The following is a 20,904-nucleotide window of genomic DNA, read 5'->3' as shown; positions in this document are numbered from 1 at the left end:
CAGTAAAGGAGCGACATGATCTGATTTAATATTACTCTGCTGTGCTGGAGAATAAATTGAGATGAGTTGGGCAGAAGCAGGGAGACCAGCCCGGAGGCTGCTGGAGTAATCCAGGCGAGATGTGCAGGTTGCTTGGAATAAGGTGGTAACAGGAAGTGAACAGAAGTGGGACTGCAGGAGCTTCCTGTGACAGAGCTTTCAATCTGCTCATGGACTGAATGTGGGGTCAGGGGTGACTTATGGTTTGGGGCCTTAAAACTGGAGACAATGAGCATTTCAGTTATTTTGTTTTGTTTTGGTTATTTTTTTTTTTTAGATAAACTTATTTATTTTGAAAGAGTTAGAGAGAGGAAGAGCTAGACAAAGAGACAGTTATCTCCATCTGCTGGTTGACTCCCCAGATGGCTTCAACAGCCAGGACTGTGTCACGTCAAAGCCAAGAGCCAGAAGCACCATCCAAGTCTCTTACATAGGTCGTGGGGGCCCAAACACTTGGACAATTTTCTGCTGCTTTTCCCAGACCATTAGCAGGGAGCTGATTGGGAAGTGGAGTAGCTGGTCCATGATTGGCATGATATGGGATGTTGGTGCCACCTGCTATGCCACAACGTGGGGCCTCATCAATTTTGGTTATTTTAAGATGCCTTTGAAGCATTTAGGTAGAGATGTTAGGTAAGCAATGGCTATTTCAGTATGAAGTTCAGGAAGGAGCTCAGCTGGTGATACACATTTGGGAGTCACCACACATAGACGGTATTTAAATATGTAAAGCTGAGATCATCAGGGGCCTGCAATGCTGGCATCCTATGCCTGCTAATGGCCTGGGAAAAGCAGCAGAAAACCGCCCAGGTGCTTGGGCCCCTGCATCTACGTGGGAGACCCGTATGAAACTCTTGGCTGCGGCTTGGCCCAGTCTTGAGGGTTGAGGCCACTTGGGGAGTGAACCAGAAGATGGAAGATTTTTCTGTCTGTCTCTCCCTTTCTGTCTGTAACTCTTTGAAATACATTGTTTATGTTGCTTAATCTTCAAACAAAAACAACAACGAAAAAACCCTGAGATCATGGAAACAGTGAGTCTAAGGGAATAAATGTTAAGAGCGAAATTACTCAGCAGCAGCATTTTCAGGAAAACAAGCTCTGAGATTAACCGCCAAAGACATCAACAAGAATTGGTAGAATAGTAAACTACTTTCCGGCATAAAGCAGCATTAGACCCAAACAGTGCAAAGGTGATCAGTGAACTAGGGTACTGCAAATCATTTTCTCCACTGACCCAAAAGTACATAGCTAGCAGATACGGAAAACGCATTTACGATGAAGGGCGGTCACGCTGGCGGAGTGGCTAGCCAGGCTGGGAACGAGCGTGTTCTAAGAACGGTTGTGCAACTTCAATGATAACAGCAGTTGTTTCCTACACAGCACAAAGACAACCAACCTGTGTTACCCTAGAGCAGGAACCCTAACGCGAGCACAACAGAACCATCTCCCCTGCTTCCACTGGTGAAAGTGTTGCCCTGGACCACAACGCCACTTAGCAGGACCCTGCCCCAGTGAAGATTACTGGGTAGGCGTTTTTACCCGGAGGACCCAGGGGCAGATTCGGAGGAGATGGGCGCTCATAAGGCGAGTACAGGCAGGGCAATCGCGACCGGCGTGCGAGTTCTGTTCAGAATTTGGACAACGGGAAGGAGGGGTCTTGGCTTGAAGACTAGCAGGGAGTTGCTGAAGGGTCGAGTAGTAAACGAAGCTCAAAGGCAAGCAGCACCGGGATTCTGGAGCTAGCTGCAGGCCCGAACGCAGCGCCGTGGACAGATTTCCATACTCTCCCTAAGCTCGGCAATGAGGAGCTCGGGAGACAAAGGGCTGGGGGTAGCATTTAGGGTGAAAGGCCGACCGCGGCGCACGCTTCGGGTCCTGAGGCTGGGAGTAGCCGTCCCCGCCCCTTTATTTCCTCTCACCGGGTAACTCCGCCCCGGAGTAGCTATCTCCCTCGCGCTCCGCAAAAAAATTCAGCCTGGTAAAACCGTAAGGTGCACAAAACCGGCTGAATGGCGCCCGGGGAACGCCTGCCAAACACAGTTACAACAACCCCCTACTCGCCCCGGCTGGGCTCAGGCCCCGCGTAGGTGGCGCAGGCGCACAAGACCCGGAATCCACGGAGCTCGCAGCCGGACGCAGCGCAAGGGAAGAGGCGGTGCCGAAGCACGGAAACCAATCACAACGGAAGCCGCCACGTGACTCGCGTTGGCCAATAGGAGGACGCGGCGACGACGGCGCGGAAATTCAAACGTGTTTGCGCAGAGAGATTTGGGTTCCATCTTTTCTTTGCAGCGCCCTTCTGGGAGTGAGTTCTGCCTCGCGGCCGCACCTAGGAACGGCGGTAGCCGGTGTGTGGACTCTTAGCATCTCTGGTCGGTGAGGTGTCGGGGCGAGGCAGGTGCGTCTCGGAACTGGGTGGATGACGAAGGGCGCGGCTGAACCAGCTGGAGGGGGAGGGGAAGTCTCGTCGCCAGCGTAGGTCTGGGTGGGGGTGATGTGGAAGATGTTATTGAGGAAGTAAGAAGTGGGTGTGGACCTCCGAAAAGAGGGCACAATGGAGCAGCCGCGTACGAGGTGGGATCCTCAAAGTCCGCCCCTCTCGTACTTGGTGGGTTAGAATTGTCAGCAAGTGGGGGTGTGTTCTGACAGTTACCGTCCACTCGGGATTTCAGAGGCGGAGTGAGATCTTGCTGCCCACTTTCTCGTCCCTTTTCGTGGTTAAACTCGAGAACGAGGCGTGCTGACAGCGGTGACCCTGGTTACCAGGTTTATGTTTGAAAAATCACAAAAGCGACGGACAGGAAGACTGCACTTTGTTGCCCACATACCAACATGGAGTTTAGAAAATCCTTAGCACTGTAGGAAACAGTACATTGTTATTAAAACGACTGGGTAGTGAATCACGATTCCCTGCGTGCAAGAACAAACCTGCTGAATCCCAAGTACCGATAAAAGCCTGTGATGTTGTCCATATTCTACTTTGAAAAAAAAGTGAGGATTTACTCAAGGAAAGCAGGTGAATAAAGGAGTGGTAATTCTCATTACCAAAAGGATTCTTTATGTTTCTCGGCCACTGCGAGAAGCCAAGCACAGCATCAATTTTTTAAAAAAATGACTTAAATTTTCAGATGACCCAGAGAAAATAATTTTGTAAAAGAAAAAGAGTGACAGTTGATTCCATAATGGAGAAAGTGAGGGATATAAAAAATAAATTTAATTGCGAAGACCTTACTCTTGAACTCAGCTTGAATGAAGTCTCTGCTTATACTAAAGCAAGGCATTCAAGTGCATAGAAGAAAATTTTCAAAGGGAATGTTTTTATTTTATTTTATTTTTTGACAGAGTGGACAGTGAGAGAGAGAGAGACAGAGAGAAAAGTCTTCCTTTTGCCGTTGGTTCACCTTACAATGACCGCCGCGGCTGCGCACCGCACTGATCCAATGGCAGGAGCCAGGTACTTATCCTGGTCTCCCATGGGGTGCAGGGCCCAAGCACTTGGGCCATCCTCCACTGCACTCCCGGGCCACAGCAGAGAGCTGGCCTGGAAGAGGGGCAACCGGGACAGAATCCGGCGCCCGGACCGGGACTAGAACCCGGTGTGCCGGCGCCGCAAGGTGGAGGATTAGCCTAGTGAGCCGTGGCGCCGGCGGGAATGTAATTTTTGTGTTGTGCAGTGACTTCCAGCGTGTACCTGCATTGAGGTTGTATTGGGAAGAAATGATTGAACCCTCTTGAAACCTTGGCAAATTACAAAGATGTGTCCATTGTTTTTGTGCACATAGCTGCACTAATACTACCCTAATAATATCTGCACTTAGGTCTGTTCATAAAACTAATGCTTTATGTCCTCTTTTGGGTTCTAAAGGGCTAATTGGGAGTTGATTCTTTTTTTCTTCCTTTGCTGCTAGTAAATCTAGAAGCTATTAATTGTTTTTTTTTTTTTCCTTAGAAATGGAGGCTGAGGAGTTAAGTGGCAAAGAATTGACAATTGATTCCATAATGACCAAAGTAAGAGATATAAAAAATAAATTTAAAAATGAAGACTTAACGGATGAGCTAAGCTTGAATAAAATCTCTGCTGATACTACAGGTGAGGTTTTTTTTTCTTTCAAAAAGTCATAACTATTTATTGAGTGTTCTCTAAGGTAAAGGAATGAAGTATTTAAACCACTGAGTGTTAAGGTAAAGCAGTTTTCTCAGTAAGTGATGCTCGCATCAGAGAACACTTTATTTTAACCATTTTGTGTGGGAGTATTCCACAGTTTTCTGCTTTCTATAAAATAGATGCCTAAGATCATTTATTAGAGTGTGCTTGAGGTACTTCTCTTATCTCTTCCAATATTGTCAGGTACTTCTGCTGATAGGCCTGCCATTAAGATATACCATCTTTGCATTTCCTTTTCTTTGATGTTAAATTTATAAATAAAGTTAACATTAAGCACTCAGTTTTTGATTTGGAGAACCTGTTAGTCCCATCAACCTGCTGAGGTGGGTGTGTCCCCTGTCTTGCTTCCCAGTTCTCTTTTTCTCTGTGCTACTAAACACTTGATATACTGTATGCTCAGGTGTTCATTGTCTTTCTCCTCTGTTAGAGTGTGAGCTCCATGAGATCAGGGTTTCTAATCTCTTTTGTTATATTCACAAAAATTAGAACAGTGCCTGGCATGTAGTAGACACTTAAATGTTGAGTGATAAATGAAAGAAAGTGCTCCAAATTTAATGCCATCGATATGTGAAAAGTAGTAGCTCTGAAGTCTGATTCTTAATATTTCAATTTGATGTGGTCATTTGAATCGTGGCCTTTGTCTATACTAACATTTGAATGGCCAAGGGATTAAAAATAAATGGAAGAAACTATGACTATGATTTAGTCATAGTGGTAGACTAGGTTCACTTTGGGATAACCTAGAAAATTAGAATTTTATGTCAAGCAAAGTCTTAACAGAATATCACCGTACTTTATTATGTGTTGCACTAACAAAGTTGTGCACCAAGGTATTTAAGTACTTGCTTAAAGATTTATCATTAGGGGCCAGTGCTGTGGTATAGTAGATTAAGCCTCTGCCTGCATCGCCAGCATCCCACATGGGCATTGGGTTGAGTCTCAGGTGCTCCACTTCTGATCCAGCGCCCTACTAACATGCCTGCAAAGGCAGCAGAAGATGGCCCAAGTGCTTGGGCCCCTGCATCCACAAGAGAGACCCAGAAGCAGCTCCGGGCCTTGGATCAGCCCAGCTCCAGCTGTTGCCACCATTTGAGGGGTGAACCAGCAGTTGGAAGACCTTTATCTCTGTCTCTCCCTCTCTCTGTCTGTAACTCTGCCTCTCAAATAAATAAACATTAAAAAAAAAAAAAAAAGGTTTATCATTAGCTCACTCAAAACTAAACACGAAGCCAGGGAGCATTATGACGCAGACCGAGTTAAGCCACTGCTTGGGACACCTGTATCCCATACTGGAGTGTGGGATTGAGTCCTGGCTGCTCTACTAATACTCACTCCTGGGAAGCAGCAGATTATGACTCAAGTACTTCAGTCCCTGCCACCCATGTGGGAGACCTGGATGGAGTTTCTGGCTCCTGGCTTCAGCCTGGCCCGGCCCTGGCTGCTGAGGCCATATGATGAGTAAACCAGCAGAAGGAAGATCTCTGTCTTTCTCTGTCACTCTTTCAAATAAATAAATAAATAAATAAATAAATAAATCTTTACAAGAAACTTGTGGACACTTAGCATTATATTGATAGTTTTGAGGAAGATGTATGTTAAATATTGAGGAAGGCTCAAAACTGCTTAAAATCAGTTTCTTTCTTGATGAGAATTGATTGTGTTACATATGAGTGCATCATATGAATACTAATATGATCTTTGTTATGTTTAACACAAATGCTGCATGTGTTAAACAGAATAATGAATTATTCAGAGGCATAAAGAATACATCTGCAAAGCCAAACAGGGCAAATGTATTTTATAGACATTTCACAGACTAAATTTGTGAGGAAAGCAGTAGATGATGAAACTGGAACATTAAGATGAAATTAGACCACATTAAATTTGAAGTGAATAAACACAGTTGGGAACTTACTGTTTTGGTAGAAAGCAAAAATAGGTTTTTGGTTTTTTGTTTTGCAAAAGTAAAGATTTAGGCTTTATTGAAGGTAATTGAAGTTGATAAGAAGGAATAATAGTTTCTCTGGGAGATCTGATTTTAATAATGCTGAGTAATGGTGAAAATATCCTGAGTAGGAGTCTTACATTTTTAAAACAACTAACACTGAAAAAAAATAAGAAGTACATGACTGTGCAAATCATATTTGAAGATTATTCTTGCTATTTCTGTAGGCTAGGGTTTCACAGAGAAAAAACTGACCTGTATAAGAAATCCTATACATTCAGAAGGCCTAGATCAGCACAGGTATGGGTTTGTAGAATCAAGAAATTAGCGTGTGTCTATGTGGATAAGTTAGAGAAGAAAATGAGCATATTGGTTGCTTATGGTTTTTCTTTTTTTAAGTATATATTTTATTTATTTGAATGGCAGAATAGCAGACAGGAAGAGAAAGAGGTTTTCTACCTGCTGGTTCACTCCCCAAATAGTCACAATGACCTGAATTGGGCCAGGTTGAAGTCAGGAGCCAGGAACTCGATCCAGGTCTCTCATGTGGGTGGAAGGGGCCCAAGTACTTGAGCCATCTTCTGCTGCTTTCCCAGGCACATTAACAGGGAGCTGCATCAGAAACGGAGCAGGCGGGACTCAAAACTTGATAAGGCATGGCAGTGCCAGCCCCTCGATTGCTTTTCTTTTATAAACCTGGTTTTGTGAGGGATAAGGAGGTAATGTTGAAAGGGTGCAATTATAAAGAAGGTTATATTAGAACTGGGGTAATAAGTTTCTTAATTCTTAATGAATTTTCCAAGAAAGTTGGTTCAGGTGGTTTTGTGAGAGACTTAGGTTTTTAGGATATTTAGGATGCTAAAATTATAATTATGCTGCTATAACAGAATTTTCTTATACTACATATAGTTTTTAAGGGCTACTTAAAAAACCCACTTATTTTTCACATTTTTTTACTTTCCTTCAAAATAGTTTTTTGAGTACAATACATTTTCATAAAAGATATATAGTTAATAAGCTGCTTATATTTATATGAATTGCTTAAGATTTTAAAAGTAGCAGAAAAGATTTATGTACTCATATATTGACACTGACAGTATACATGTTTAACTATAATTTGAAGAAAAAATGCAATTTAGTACTTGTTTTATGTTTTTCTTCTGTTGTGATATATTTTGTTTCCTTTATTCAGATAACTCAGGAACTGTTAACCAAATTATGTTGATGGCAAATAATCCAGAGGACTGGTTGAATTTCTTGCTCAAACTAGAGAAAAATAGTGTCCCCCTAAATGATGCTCTTTTAAATAAATTGATTGGTCGTTATAGTCAAGCAATTGAAGCACTTCCTCCAGATAAATATGGCCAAAATGAGAGTTTTGCTCGAATTCAAGTGAGATTTGCTGAATTAAAAGCGTAAGTATTATTAACCAACAACATTGCAAAGAAAGATAAGGAAAACATTTCTGGATTACTTGTGGAAATTTGTATCTTTTGACCAAATGCTTTTGATTATAATTAACAAGGTACTAATAATGTAAGCTGTCTTTATGATGTATGTGTTTCTACAAAGTAGACTTTTTTCACCCTGCCAAAAAAGATTTCTTAGAACAATCTGTAAGTAATTTTACACACAGAGAAAAGCAATATCCTGGGTGTTTAGGAAAATAGAATGAAGAGTTACCAAATTTAGGTAGCTGTGCTCTTTTCCTCAAAATGTAATTCTGACTCTTCTCTCACAGTATTCAAGAGCCAGATGATGCCCGCGACTACTTTCAAATGGCCAGAGCAAACTGCAAGAAATTCGCTTTTGTACATGTATCTTTTGCACAGTTTGAATTGTCACAAGGTAATGTGAAAATGTCAAATCTAAATTTTAAATAAAAGATTGCTTTCTATTGTGTCACTAACATTAAATAATATATATGAAGTGAAAATTTAAGGCAAAAAGTATTGAAGTTGCTCAGATAAGAGTATGGGGTAGGAGAATGCCGCCTAAGCATAAATGTTTGTTAAACTTTTCTGCTTTTAAGGACTAATCCAGGGAAATAGACACTGCATTTACACTGTAAATTAGTTTTGGGAAATTACAAATGAAAAAGGCTTCTTTTCTGAGTTTTTATAGGATGAAAGAGATATATATTTATATTGAAACTTGAATAAGCTTTTCTTATGCTACAGTTTCATAGACAGGAGCTCAGTCCAGGGCTCCCACATGGGTGGCCAGAACCATTACTTGAGCTATCACTGCTGCCTCCCTGGGTCTGCATTAATGGGAGATTGAATTAGAACAGGATTGAATTAGAAGTCAGAGCTGGATATTGAACACAGATTCTCTGATAGGGATAGGGCTTACATAACTGCTAGGCCAAATACCTACCCCCAGAACAGTCACATCTTCAGACCTTTCTAGCCAGGCTATTAGTCCTCTCTTTTCCTCATTTTCTGTGGCCCTAGTATGTATCCTCAGTTCACTTCTGGCCTAGTGTTGCTATTTTCCTTCTGCCTTCTTTCTGCTGTTCTCTGATCCCATTTACTACCAGTGATAAATATTACTGCTATCCCTATGATGGTGCCCAAAGCAGGGCTTAGTCACTGGAGAGTATTTCCCAGGACTGTGGTTGGAGAAAAGGATTTTAACAACTCACAGGTTATTACCTTTTCAGAAGATTTCTGAATCTTAGTAATTGGAATAATCTTTTCCAGGCTGTCTTATACTTTATCAGGTTATTTTGAAACAAAGCTTTCCTTTGCTACCTACAAAAATTGACTTTTCCTTTTTGCTTGTAAGAGTAAATGTGGCCAGGCCTTTAAGATTATATTTTCATTAAAAAATGTTTTTTAATGGCAGAGAGTGAGTGAGAAAGTGAGAGACAAGTAGACACAGAAAGATCTCCCATCTGCTGGTTCACTCCCTAGATGCCTGCTGCAGCCAAGGGTAGTAGAAGCTGAAGCCAGGAATCAAGAACTTGATCTGGGACTTTCACGTGGGTGACATGACAGGGACCCAATTACCTGAATTGTCTGCTGCCTCCCAGGGTGCATATGAGCAGGAAGCTGGAATCAGGAATATAGCTGGGATCAAACCTAGGCGCTCTGAAGTGAGATGTGGGCAATCCAAGTGGCGTTTTAGCTACCTTGCCAAACACTCAGCCTCCTTGTATTCAGGTCCTCTATCATGGCCCCTCAATACCAGCTATGAATTTTTAAGTCTGTAGACACATAAATATATTGAGTGGTCTGTGAAAAGTAAACTTTGTACTACAGCAGTGTTGCAGTCTCTAGCACAAAATTGTGACTGTTTAGAGCAGGGTTGATGGAAAGGCTATTTGGAAATAATAATATCCTTGAAATCTTATGCACAGCATGGTGTACGTATTTCTGTGGGTGTGGAGGACACTCCATAATTTTTAATCAAATTTTAAAAGGGATCTATGATCTTAATTCATATGCTATCTAATTACTAGTTCTTATCTAATAAGCCTTTCTTTCTTTTGTTCTAAAATATTCAATATGTGAAATTTTACTACTTCCATAAATGTGGGCTTAATCACTATCAAATATATTCAGAATTTTAGAAGAGTTGCTAACAGAAAGCGTAAGTTGTCTTGATCATCTTTAAGCATCTGAATGCCATTTGAAGAGCATGGTTCAATGGCTCTAATAAATGTTGATAACATAATCTATAGGTTCATGATGTATACATTTAATTTTTATAAATAATTTGTGTAAGTTTACAGTTTAAAGAAAATTTGTTTAGCAGCCTGTTTGCAGTCAGAAAAGTGATTTTGATAGTCTCTCAGTTATTTTGCATTTTGAGTGTAGTGTAGCTAAGTCGGACAGTATGGATTAATCTTTACCATTACTTTTACTTATAGGAATCCTTTTGATACAAGATTCCCTTTAGCAAAATGTGTCAGCCTTTACTTGATGACTGAATGTCATTTATGAATGATGCTTAGATTAAAATGTCATATGATTGCTGTTCTTGGGACTGTATTAACTTCTAGAATTCCTTTGTGTTTCTGACTGTTGCAGTTAGCTTTGGCTTCTCCTCCTGGTAACCACTTTATTATGCTTCTGTTACTTCTGAAAATGGATTATGGTGGTAAACTAATACACAGCTACAATGGTTGCATATTATACAACCAAACTATTTTGACATTAATGGATATCAGAAGAGTTGATTATATATGTAAGAGAGAATTGCTGTGAAATAAAATGCATGAGAGTTAGAAGAAATATTTTTACTTATGTCTTTAAAAATTTGTCTAGGTCTTGATGACTAAGTATCTAGGGGGGATGAAGGTTACTCCATAAAATAACAGTTATTTTTTACATTGTTAGGTAATTTCAAAAAAAGTAGACAGCTTCTTCATAAAGCTGTAGAAAGTGGAGCAGTACCATTAGAAATGCTGGAAATTGCCATCCAAAATTTAAACCTTCAGAAAAAGCAGCTGCTTTCAGAGGAAGAAAAGAAAAGTTTATCAGGTAACTATTAATGTGTGCTGATATACTTTTCTGTAGTAGGTGTATTACAAATAAAAATTAAGAATAGTATTTTGTAGAAAAATATCATTTATGTAGCTTGGTTAAAATCTCAAGAATAAATTAATAGTTGTAATGATGGGAGATATTTAGAAGTGAGAAGGTTTTACTACTCTCTTAAAGTCTTTTTTCATTAACCAAACTCATTGCTAACAGTAAAAAACTTTGATCTAAGGAAGAGAATGGTGTTTTGCTTTTAGAAGTAGAGACTGTACTTTTACCTGGAGAAAGCAGTTATATAAATAGAAGGAATTTGAAGTAGAAAATTATCCCAATAACATCTTCATGTTGGTATATTACTTAGGGGCAAATATTTATTATAAATTGATTTTTGAATGTTTTTATTTAAAAGATTACTTTTTTGTGTATTTTCTGTCCTTAAAATTTAATTGTAGTTTCAAAATTTTTGCAGCACCTACAGTATTATCTGCCCAAGAATCATTGCCCAGCTCACAGGGACATTTACAGAATAGGAACACCAATTGTGACACCAGAGGACAGGCTGCTAAAGCCAGGGTTTTGTATGGGTAAGGAAGCAGAATTAGTTTTTTAAATGTTCATCTGTACCAATATGTCCACATTTCTTTTTCATGTAAGTATAATAGGAATGCTTAGCATTAAAGTGGAAATATACATTCATACTCTTGAAACTATTTTCTTTCTGTTTAGAGAGAATTTGCCCCCACAAGATGCAGAAATAAGCCATCGAAATCCCTTGAAACAAGCTACCAAAACTAAACGGGTGAGTTATTGTTAATTTGCTTTAATTAAAGCAGTGAAAGTGAAATTTTTGTCTATATACTTAATCTTTCAAAACATTTTCAGTCATGCCCATTTGGAAGAGTCCCAGTTAACCTTCTGAATAGCCCAGATTGTAATGAGAAAATAGATGGTTCAGTTGTGCCAAGTTTTACAAAAAGGTATGTTTGAGTTTTAATTTTTTAAATTTGTTGCCTGTATTTGATGGCAGAATCATCTTAAAGTCTTTTACTGAGTAGCAGTAATTATGATTAAATTGCTATTCAGTATTATAGTATCTGTAAATGCTATCAGAACAAAGGAATTAGTAGAGAAAATGACTATTTCGCTTTTTCACTATTAAAACTATTCATTAATAGAGCTATTAAAAAATTAGGAAACATGTTGGAAAAATTGTTAGGTCAACATGAAGCTTCACAGACTGCACACAGACATACATGGTACCAACTGGTGTGTGAACATTTCTGACTTACGGTATCCTCTCTGTAAGAGTCTCTTCCTAGTGTGGTTGAATCTCCATAGCAGGTGTGGAAGGAGGTCTGGAAATACGTTATCTTTTCCAGCTACTTCCGATGGAAGACTAGGTGTCAGTGGGAAAGATTAACTTGTTCATTTGCCTCAGAGTCTAGAACTGGAACAGATTAGATAGGCATGAGATATAGTTCATCACTTCCAGTGTGTTTCACTTTCCTCAGTTTGGGTGTCTATTAAGTAGTATTTTAATTAAGCTAAAGAGTTTTCTGGTCTATTCTTAACTCTATAACCACCATATATAGTATTATGTTGGAAAAGGTTCCTTGGATTCTAGAGGATCATTTTGTTAGTAAACTTTATAAACAGTTTTTAGTTGATGTCTTATATAATTAAAGTCCTGTTTACATCTCCCCCTCTCCTCTCCTCTCTCCTCTCCCCTCTCCTCTCTCCCCTCCCCTCCCCTCCCCTCCTCTCCTCTCCTTTTTTAAAGATTTACTCATTTGTTTGAAAGTCAGAGAGAGAGGAGAGACACAGAGAGAGGAATCTTCTATCTGCAGGTTCACTCCCCAAATGGCTGCAACAACTGGGGCTGGGCCAGGCAGAAGCTAGGAGCCAGGAGCTTCTTCCAGGTCTCCCATGTGGGTGGTAGGGGCCTAGGGATTTGGACCATCTTCCACTGCTTTCCTAGGCACATGAGCAGGGAGCTGGATTGGAAGTGGAGCAGCTGGAACTCAAACCAGTGCCAATGTGGGATGCTGGCACTGCAGATGGTGGCTTAACCTGCTGTGCCATGACTTCTGCCCCTATATTACATCTTGACAGATAACATTAGATGAGCATTTTGGTTATCAAGGTTAAGCTTCAGAATCTTAACTACTTTCATTTCATATTGCTCATTTCATTCCCATTACCTAGATGAAGAATGAAGAAGATTTTCTCCTACTCCAAAACAATAAAAACAACCCCCCCCCCAAAAAAAAAAGCCCACAATTTTCTTGGTTCCTGTAATGATAGATTATGCTAGTACTGTGCAGGCCCACAAAAGAGTTTGTTCTCTGGATCTTATCCTTAAGCTATTTGCAATCTGAAATGTAGTGTTGCCTACACACTTTTCCTTTCCCACATTCTTACCTTAACTATGATTGTTACTCATTAGATAATGAAGAGATAAGCAGTCACCTATCTCTTTATTGGTTATGTCATTTCCCAGCACTTAATTTTTTAACTTAGTCACCTTTGTACAAGTGTTAGAATCATGTCACTTTAAAAAAAGTCATTTTAACAGATTTTTTTTCCAATACATATATATATATTTGTTAGAATGTCAACTTTAAAATGAAAATATTAATTTTAAATTACGTGTTAAAATTGCTTTGTTTTATGGCTTTTAGACAGATCTCTGGATCAGAATGCAGAGATTTAATTGTGCCTGGATTTAGATCAAGTGGAAATGATTCCTGTGAATTGAGAAATTTAAAGGTATTTCAAGTTTTAAGTCTTTATATGAAGCAAAACTTCCAGATCTAGGTTTTGTGGTGAAGTTTTTTCTTAGTTTATTTCTCTAGCAGTGTTCCTGTAGTTCCAGTAGGTCTGGGACCACCAATGGGAAGTCGTAGAGAGGTCTGAAACACAGAGACTGTTTCTCCAAGATTAAAATGGTAGAACACAATTCAGGGATTTCTTAGAGCAATCATGAAGCACGATTGATTAGGTGTATGTTTAAGCAGATTAGTTGGCCTGGGTTTGGTGATGGCTGGGGACACTATTGCCCCACAGTTTTGTTTCCTGGTGTATTTAATCCTATGATTCTGACCAGATGTCTTAGCTAAAAATGAGAGTAAATTGTGCTGTGCAGAGACAAAGGAGTAAGTATTCAATCCTGACCTCCTTTGTGGCAAAATAATTTTGTGTGAACTTCAAAGACAGAAGGAAATAATTATATTCCCTGGTGCCCTGTGATTTTTTTTGGTGTTATACTATTCTTACTGTACTTTACTTAAACCCTGGCATTGAGATATAGGTCTTCTCAATTTTATATTCTTTGTAATGCCTCTTTCGTGATTCTGTTTTGGAATAATTTTTCCTAATCAAGGCTATCGTAGGGAATAATGCATAATTGTGCTGAAATGTTTACTGAGTTTATAATAATTACTGTCTTGTATTTGTGTTAATACAAATATTAATTTTAACTAAAGCTTTCATTTTTTGTGATTAAGTACTTTATTTTTTAATAATAGAAACAAAATCCTCAACTCCTTTCTTTTATCATGATGCTTATTTTATCTTGGATTCAACGTTCTAACCTCTTTTGAAATGAAATACCTTTTAGTAATATAATTATTATAATTGAAATAATATAATACATAATAATATAATAATATGTTATATTATTATAATTGAAATGGGCCAGATTATGACCTTTCCTATTGCTCTAATCAATAATTCAGGCAGTTAATCTTTGCAGGAAGTTTGTGAGTCTATATATGATTATAGAGATAATTTTGTTAATAGTCTTTATATGGATAAACTGTAGTATGTTGAACAGTAAGACAAATTAGTGCTACTACTTCTTTTGGAACTTTATTTGATTTTTTTTTTTTCATGTAGAGTGTTCAAAACAGCCATTCCAAGGAACCTTTGGTATCAGATGAAAAGAGTTGTGAACTTACTGCTGAATCAGTAACCCTGAAGAATAAAACTGACTCAAGTCTTCTAACTCAATTAGAAGGTAGGAATGATAGAAATCACTAACTTATTTATTTATTTAAGAAAATCACTTTATACCTTGAGAAAGCAAACTACCTCACCGTGAACTGTGACATGAGACTGTCTGTGTTCCTTCATTTTGTACTTTAGTTCAATTCAGTAGTGTGTATGAAAAGCAAAGACCAGTTTGTTTGCCTAAAAGAAGAGTGAAGGGAAAATACAATGGAAATGAGTTTTCTTTTCAGTTGATTTAACAAGTATTTTCTAGGAAGGACACGGAGCTGTTTCATATGATACTTCTCCTTTTCATCTTTTTATTATACATTTAGTTTATTTACTTTTATTTTATGTGAAAGAGAGACATGGACACAGAGAGAAAGAGAGAGAGAGAGATCTTCTTCCACTGGTTCACTTCCCAAATGCCTGCAAGAGCTAGATGGGGACAGTTCAAAGCCAGGGGACTGGAATTCAATCCAGGGATCTAAACTCTTGAGCCATCACCTACTGCCTCCCAGGGTCCACGTTAGCAGGAAACTGGAATTGGAAGCTGTCGCTCCCCCTCTTCGTGGAGGAACGACACAGAACCCTGCGCTGTTCTTTCGTCTGCTCGGCCCTCCCCGGGTTTGCTGCTGGTTCTTCCCGGGTTGGCTACCGTCCCTTCCACCTCCGTGGAAGGGCGGTTCCCCCTGCCACATTCCCCACTTCCGCAGGGGAGCGGCACACCGCCGGCCGGCTCTCTCGGGGGCTGCACAGGTGTTCCTTCAGATAGATGTTCCTGGTGCATGTTGTCTCTCTCCTCCTTTATAGTCCTCTTCCACCAATCCCAACTCTGCTACCCACACGCCGAGTATGCTGCTCTCCTCCATTCAGGAGCAGGTCCTACAGTTTATTGGTTGAACTGGAGGCAGCTGTGTAGAAGCTGTTTCCCTTCTCAGCGCCATATTGTGGGAGAGCAGATGCATAGAATAAGTCTTAATTCCAGTAACTTAGTCTAGTCCGAGTTGCTCCCAGTTGCTCCCCACAGAAGCCATGCCAGTACTTAAATCTAGGAACTCTGATATGGGATGTGGGTATACCGGCTTATGAGTAAACGTTTGATTTTCTAGTATGTGGGTACAGTGATAAATGTTCCAGGGATTTATAAATGAGTGAGACAAGGTCCCAGTGAGGTTGCATCATTATAATGATTATAAGGAACATCATTATAAGCTGATATAATTGAGAAAATTATCCATATCAAATATGGATGTTATTAATACTCATTTGATGCCTAATTTAGTGTTTTTAGATGAATGCTTGTTGAGTGTCTACTCTGTACCATTAATGCTTTATTTTGAAGTAAAACAGTCAGAAAACTGTCCACAGGAGTATATAGCCCAACTTAGTATCAGAACTCAGTGCATACTTGTATCTAATACTCAATTAAAAATGGAACACTGTTGGCAACTCAGTAACTTCTTTGATCTCCTCCTACCCAATACCTTTCTCCTTCCATATGTACTCATTCTTGTTCTTATGGTGTCTATTTTGTTGATTTTTATTGCTATATAGTATTACATTGTATGAATGTTTTCTTGTAACATGTTTTCTGTATGAATGAATTTGTTTATCTAAATGTACATGGATAACAGTTTTTGTACAGTGAATAATGCTGCTATGGTTTGTCTTTTGGTTTACATAGGTACACATTACTACTGAGTATATTCCAAGAGGGATTGTTAGGTCACATGACATGCATATGTTCAGCTTTGGTAGATGCTGTTAATTACTAAAATGGTTGTATTGACTGTTGAACATCAATGTTATTCTCTTTCCATATTCTTCCGAGTCATTTTATTTGTTGAAGGGCGGAGTGACAGAGAGGAAGAGGCATACAGTGAGGGATCTCCCATCCACTGGTTCACTCCCCAGATAGCTACAACACACAGGGCTGGGCCAGTCTGCAGCCAGTAGCCAGGAACTCCACCCTGGTCTCCCATGTGGCCGGGACTAGAACCAGCGCCCATATGGGATGCCGGCGCTTCAGGCCAGGACTTTAACCCGCTGCGCCACAGTGCTGACCGCGATACTGTTATCTTTTTAAAAGAGCATTTTATCTTCTAATCTTCATTAGTATTTAAACATAGGCTTGAGTTTTACTTATTGGTGTTAGAGATAGTGACATTGCTAAATTCACTGTAGAATAGTTTTCCTGTATATTTGAAATTTTCTGAGCACATAATCATCTTGTTTGAAAACAGTGTAATTTTATTCTTTCTAACTCTCATAATAAACTTTCTTTTCTTTACCTTGGTACAGTTGCTATGACCTTCAGTGTAATGAATAGAAAGAATATGTGGTATTCTTCTCTGATTCCTCACTTTAAAAGGAAGCTTTCAGTATTTTACCTTTAGTATGGTGATTGATGTAGATTTCTATAGCTATTCTTTATAAATTGAGAACTGTTTCTTATATTACTAATATAAGTATTGAATTTTATCAAAACCTTCTTCTGCATCTATTGAGTTAACCATACACTTTCTTTTTCTTTATGATGGCAAAATTACATTGATTTTCAAATGTTCAGTAAGTTTTGCACTTAAGAATAAGCAATTTGAATAAATTCACTATATCCTCATATATTAAATGATAATTTTTTTTACAGAAACCTTTATTCAAAGAATACAAACTTCATGCTTTTCGTAAAGACAACTTTAGGATTATAGTGGTTCTTCCCACCATACCCACCCTCCACCCATACTCTCATCCTTCTTCCTCATCCCTCTCTATTCCCATTCTTGTTTTTAACTAAGATCTATTTTCAATTAACTTTATACATATATGATGAGCTCTGTACTAAGTAAAGAGTTGAACAAATTCTATGAAAAAAAATACTGTTCCACAACCATCAAGACAAGGGCTGTTCAAAGTTGCTGCATCTTGAAGTTAATTTTACTTCTATAGATTACCTTTTATGTGCTCTATTAGTTATCACAGATCAAGGAGAACATATATTTGTCCTTTGGGGACTGGCTTATTTCACTAAGTATGATGTTTTCTAGTTTCATCCATTTTGTTGTAAATGACAGGATTTCATTTTTTCATTTTTTTTTACCACTATGTAGTGTTCCGTGGTGTACGTACCCCGTAATTTCTTTATCCAGTCTTCAGTTGAAGCACATCTGGATTGATTCCATGTCTTAGCTATTGTGAATTGAGCTGCAATAAACATGGGGGTACAGATAACTTTCATTATGCTGATTTCATTTCCCTTGGGTAAATTTTCAGGAGTGGGATATCTGGGTTATATGGTAGGTCTATATTCAGATTTCTGAAGTATCTCCATACTGTCTTCCACAGTGGCTATACCACTTTACATTCCCACCAACAGTGGATTAGGTACCTTTTTCCCCACATCCTTCCCAGCATTTGTTGTTTATTGATTTCTATATGAAAGCCATTCTAACTGGGGTAAGATGATACCTCACTGTGGTTTTGATTTGCATTTCCCTGACAGCTAGTGATCCTGAGCATTATTTCATGTGTCTATTGGCCATTTGGATTTCCTCTTTTGAAAAATGCCTTTTTAAGTCCTTTTCCCTTTTCCTAATTGGGTTGTTTGTTTTGTTGTTGAGTTTCTTGATCATTTTATGTATTCTGGTTGTTAATCCTCTATCAGTTGCATAGTTTGCAACTAATTTCTCCATTCTGTCAGTTGCCTCTTCACTTTACTGAATGTTCCTTTTGAGGTGTAGAAGCTTATCAATTTGATATAATCCCATTTGTCAATTTTGGCTTTGATGCCTGTGTCTCTGGATCTTTTCCAAGAACTTTTGCCTGTGCCATGTCTTGCAGGGTTTCCCCAATGTTCTCTAATAATTTGATTACTTCTTAGTAATCATACGATCAGTTTTTTGAATTCCATTTCTGGCATTTCGTCAATCTCTTTATCTTCATATTCTAGTATTGAAATGTGTTCTTTTGGGAGCATCACGTTGTGTTGTCTTCCTTTTTCTTGTTTCTTGAATTGCTGTTTATTGTTAGGAATTTGTGGTGATACTTGGTGGCTCCCCCCACCCCCCACCCCCATGGCTTTTATCTGTGGACTGTGCCTCTGTGGCTTAGTGGAGTGTCTGCTCTTTCTGTGAATACCCAGAAACGGGTACTGGGTGTGGTCAGGGAGCTCTGTTCGTGCTCTAGGTTGAGGGGAGTGTCTAAAGTGACACCCAAGTTGGGTGTGGTAAATCTTTTTTTTTTTTTTTTTTTTTTTTTTTTTTTTTATCAGAGGGAAGGTTTGTTCAACTCTTGGTGTAGTTTCATGCTCACCTCCTCACCTCAAAGGAGAAAACTCCTAGGCGCTAGTCCCAGTGGGTACAGTTTTCACATGCACTGCTACAAGAACCACACAAAGGATCCACGGAGTCTTCAGTGTAATAGGGATCCTGCAGCAATGAACCTCACCAGGGAATCAGGGAGCCCTCAGCATGTGAAGGCCCCCACAGTGACTGCCCAAAGTCCTAACCATACCCTTTGCCCTCCCATGCAGCCATAGTGTCTTTATAGTCAGGATCCTTTTTCATAGTCAGGATCCTTTATCACCAGTGGCTTCAGCTGCTGCAGTCTGGATTCACCTCACTTCAGAGCTGGTGCTGAGGCTCTCGGCTGCTGGGGTCCTGAGTTGTGCATGCCCACACCCTCCACTTAGGTCCACAGTGTCCCTCTAATTTGCTTGAAGTCTCCTGCAGTTTTCTCTCCAACTCTTCCCTGAGATTGAGCTCTCTCCACTTTTTTTTTTTTAACTATCTTCCCCTAGACTAGAGCAGTAAGTTCCCTCCCTATTACATCATCTTGACTCTCCTCAGTGCTAATATTTTGTTTTTATATTTTTTATTGTGTTATGAAAGGAATAGTTGTGTTATTCATAGTAACAATTTAGGAAGGTAACTGTTGTAACTTTGTAAAACTGACTTACAGAAAAATTGTCACCTACTGGCTTAGCTTTTAGTTTTTTTCTTTTCTTTGATTCTTTGTTTTTAAAAGCAAAAAACCAGTACACCTTATAATTTGTTGTATTTTAGCCTTTGCTTTGTTATTATCAAGTATCTTTGCTTTGTAATGACAACAACAACAAATACAATTGCAGAAACTAAAGAACATCAAGAACCAAAAATTCCAGAAAGTAACCAGAAGCCTTGGCAACCTAAGAGAAAGTCAGAATGTGTGAGTCAAAATCCTGCTACATTTTCAAGTCAGTGGCACATTCCAGAGCGAACCCCAAAAGTAGATGCAGAGGTGACTTTCTTTTTTTCTAAACTGCCTCATCACTATTGTTTATAATGTATTCCTGAAGTTTGATGATCTTGCTAAATGTTTTCTTTCTTTAAATTCTTTTGTACCATATTTAGTGGAATCATTTAAGGGTTGTTTTTTAATCAGTTAGAAAATAAGGATTAGCAATTATAAATTCAATAAGTGTATATATCAGATTAAATTCTATTTTCATTGTTTCTAGAGTACTGATAGACTGATGAAGGGGTTGGCAAACCATAGTCATTGAGTCACATCCAGTTACCAGACTGTTTGTGTAAATTTTGATTGGAACACAGCTACACCCATTCATCAACTTATCTATGGCTGCTTTTTCAGAATGTTATGCTTTTTATTGTGTTATGACTTATGTTATTATTTATTGTGTTATGATTTTATTGTGTTATGATTCTTACCACTAGGAAGGCTGTAATTTTAAAGAGGCAGTGACAAGTTTTAGTGAGAATGTGAAGAGCTTTGGAAGCCTATACTGCTTATGGAAATGTAAAGTGGTGCAGTCACTTTGGAAAATATTCTGTCAGTTCCTTAAAATAAGGTTAAGCCTAGAGTTGTGACTCAGCAGTTCTACTCCTAGGTTTATAGTCTGTTTGAACCTGTAGTTTATAGGTTTACAGAAAATTGAAAATATAACCACACAAATATTTGTATACAAATGCTCATAACAGCAGTTTTCTAATTGCCAAAATGTATAAGTGACAAAATAACTATCAACTGACGAATGGATATTGGTACATTCATACAATGAAATGTTATTACCCAATGGAAAGGAGTGCAATACTGATCTATGCTATGGCACGGAAGAACCTTCAAAACACACTAAGTGAAAGGAGCCCATCAAAAAAGGCCATATATTGTATGATTCATTTATGTCCAATGTTCTGAAAAGGAAAGTAAGTTAGCGGTTGAAAGGGATGAGGAACAATGAGGAATAAGAAAAGACTACTAGTGGGTGTGGGGTTTAC

The 20,904-nt window shown here is 38.9% G+C and overlaps 2 protein-coding genes across 4 annotated transcripts in view; one reads left to right on the top strand and one right to left on the bottom strand.

Moving 5' to 3' along the window:
* The window catches only part of ELOVL4 (ELOVL fatty acid elongase 4), a 76,560-nt gene extending 74,408 nt beyond the window's left edge, over positions 1 to 2,152 (bottom strand). The window contains exon 1 of the mRNA XM_051854523.2: positions 1,959 to 2,152. The gene's annotated coding sequence lies outside the window, so the exon portion shown is untranslated. The remainder of the gene's footprint in view (positions 1 to 1,958) is intronic.
* Positions 2,153 to 2,257: 105 nt separating this feature from the next.
* TTK (TTK protein kinase) overlaps positions 2,258 to 20,904 on the top strand; it is a 41,354-nt gene continuing 22,707 nt past the window's right edge. The window contains exons 1-11 of one of the 3 annotated variants that reach the window (XM_008263144.4): positions 2,258 to 2,437; positions 3,989 to 4,129; positions 7,342 to 7,564; positions 7,891 to 7,997; positions 10,496 to 10,639; positions 11,109 to 11,223; positions 11,366 to 11,438; positions 11,522 to 11,616; positions 13,321 to 13,408; positions 14,537 to 14,657; positions 19,758 to 19,906. In XM_008263144.4, the coding sequence (XP_008261366.1) occupies positions 3,991 to 4,129; positions 7,342 to 7,564; positions 7,891 to 7,997; positions 10,496 to 10,639; positions 11,109 to 11,223; positions 11,366 to 11,438; positions 11,522 to 11,616; positions 13,321 to 13,408; positions 14,537 to 14,657; positions 19,758 to 19,906 (1,254 nt within the window). In that variant the 5' untranslated portion in view covers positions 2,258 to 2,437; positions 3,989 to 3,990. Of the gene's footprint in view, positions 2,438 to 2,568; positions 3,056 to 3,988; positions 4,130 to 7,341; positions 7,565 to 7,890; positions 7,998 to 10,495; positions 10,640 to 11,108; positions 11,224 to 11,365; positions 11,439 to 11,521; positions 11,617 to 13,320; positions 13,409 to 14,536; positions 14,658 to 19,757; positions 19,907 to 20,904 lie in introns of those variants that run through there. The other 2 variants (XM_051854520.2, XM_051854521.2) reach the window with 2 other exon arrangements.

Source organism: Oryctolagus cuniculus, chromosome 5, assembly GCF_964237555.1.
Source record: "Oryctolagus cuniculus chromosome 5, mOryCun1.1, whole genome shotgun sequence".
NCBI lineage: Eukaryota > Metazoa > Chordata > Mammalia > Lagomorpha > Leporidae > Oryctolagus > Oryctolagus cuniculus.
This window is presented reverse-complemented; position numbering and strand designations above follow the sequence as displayed.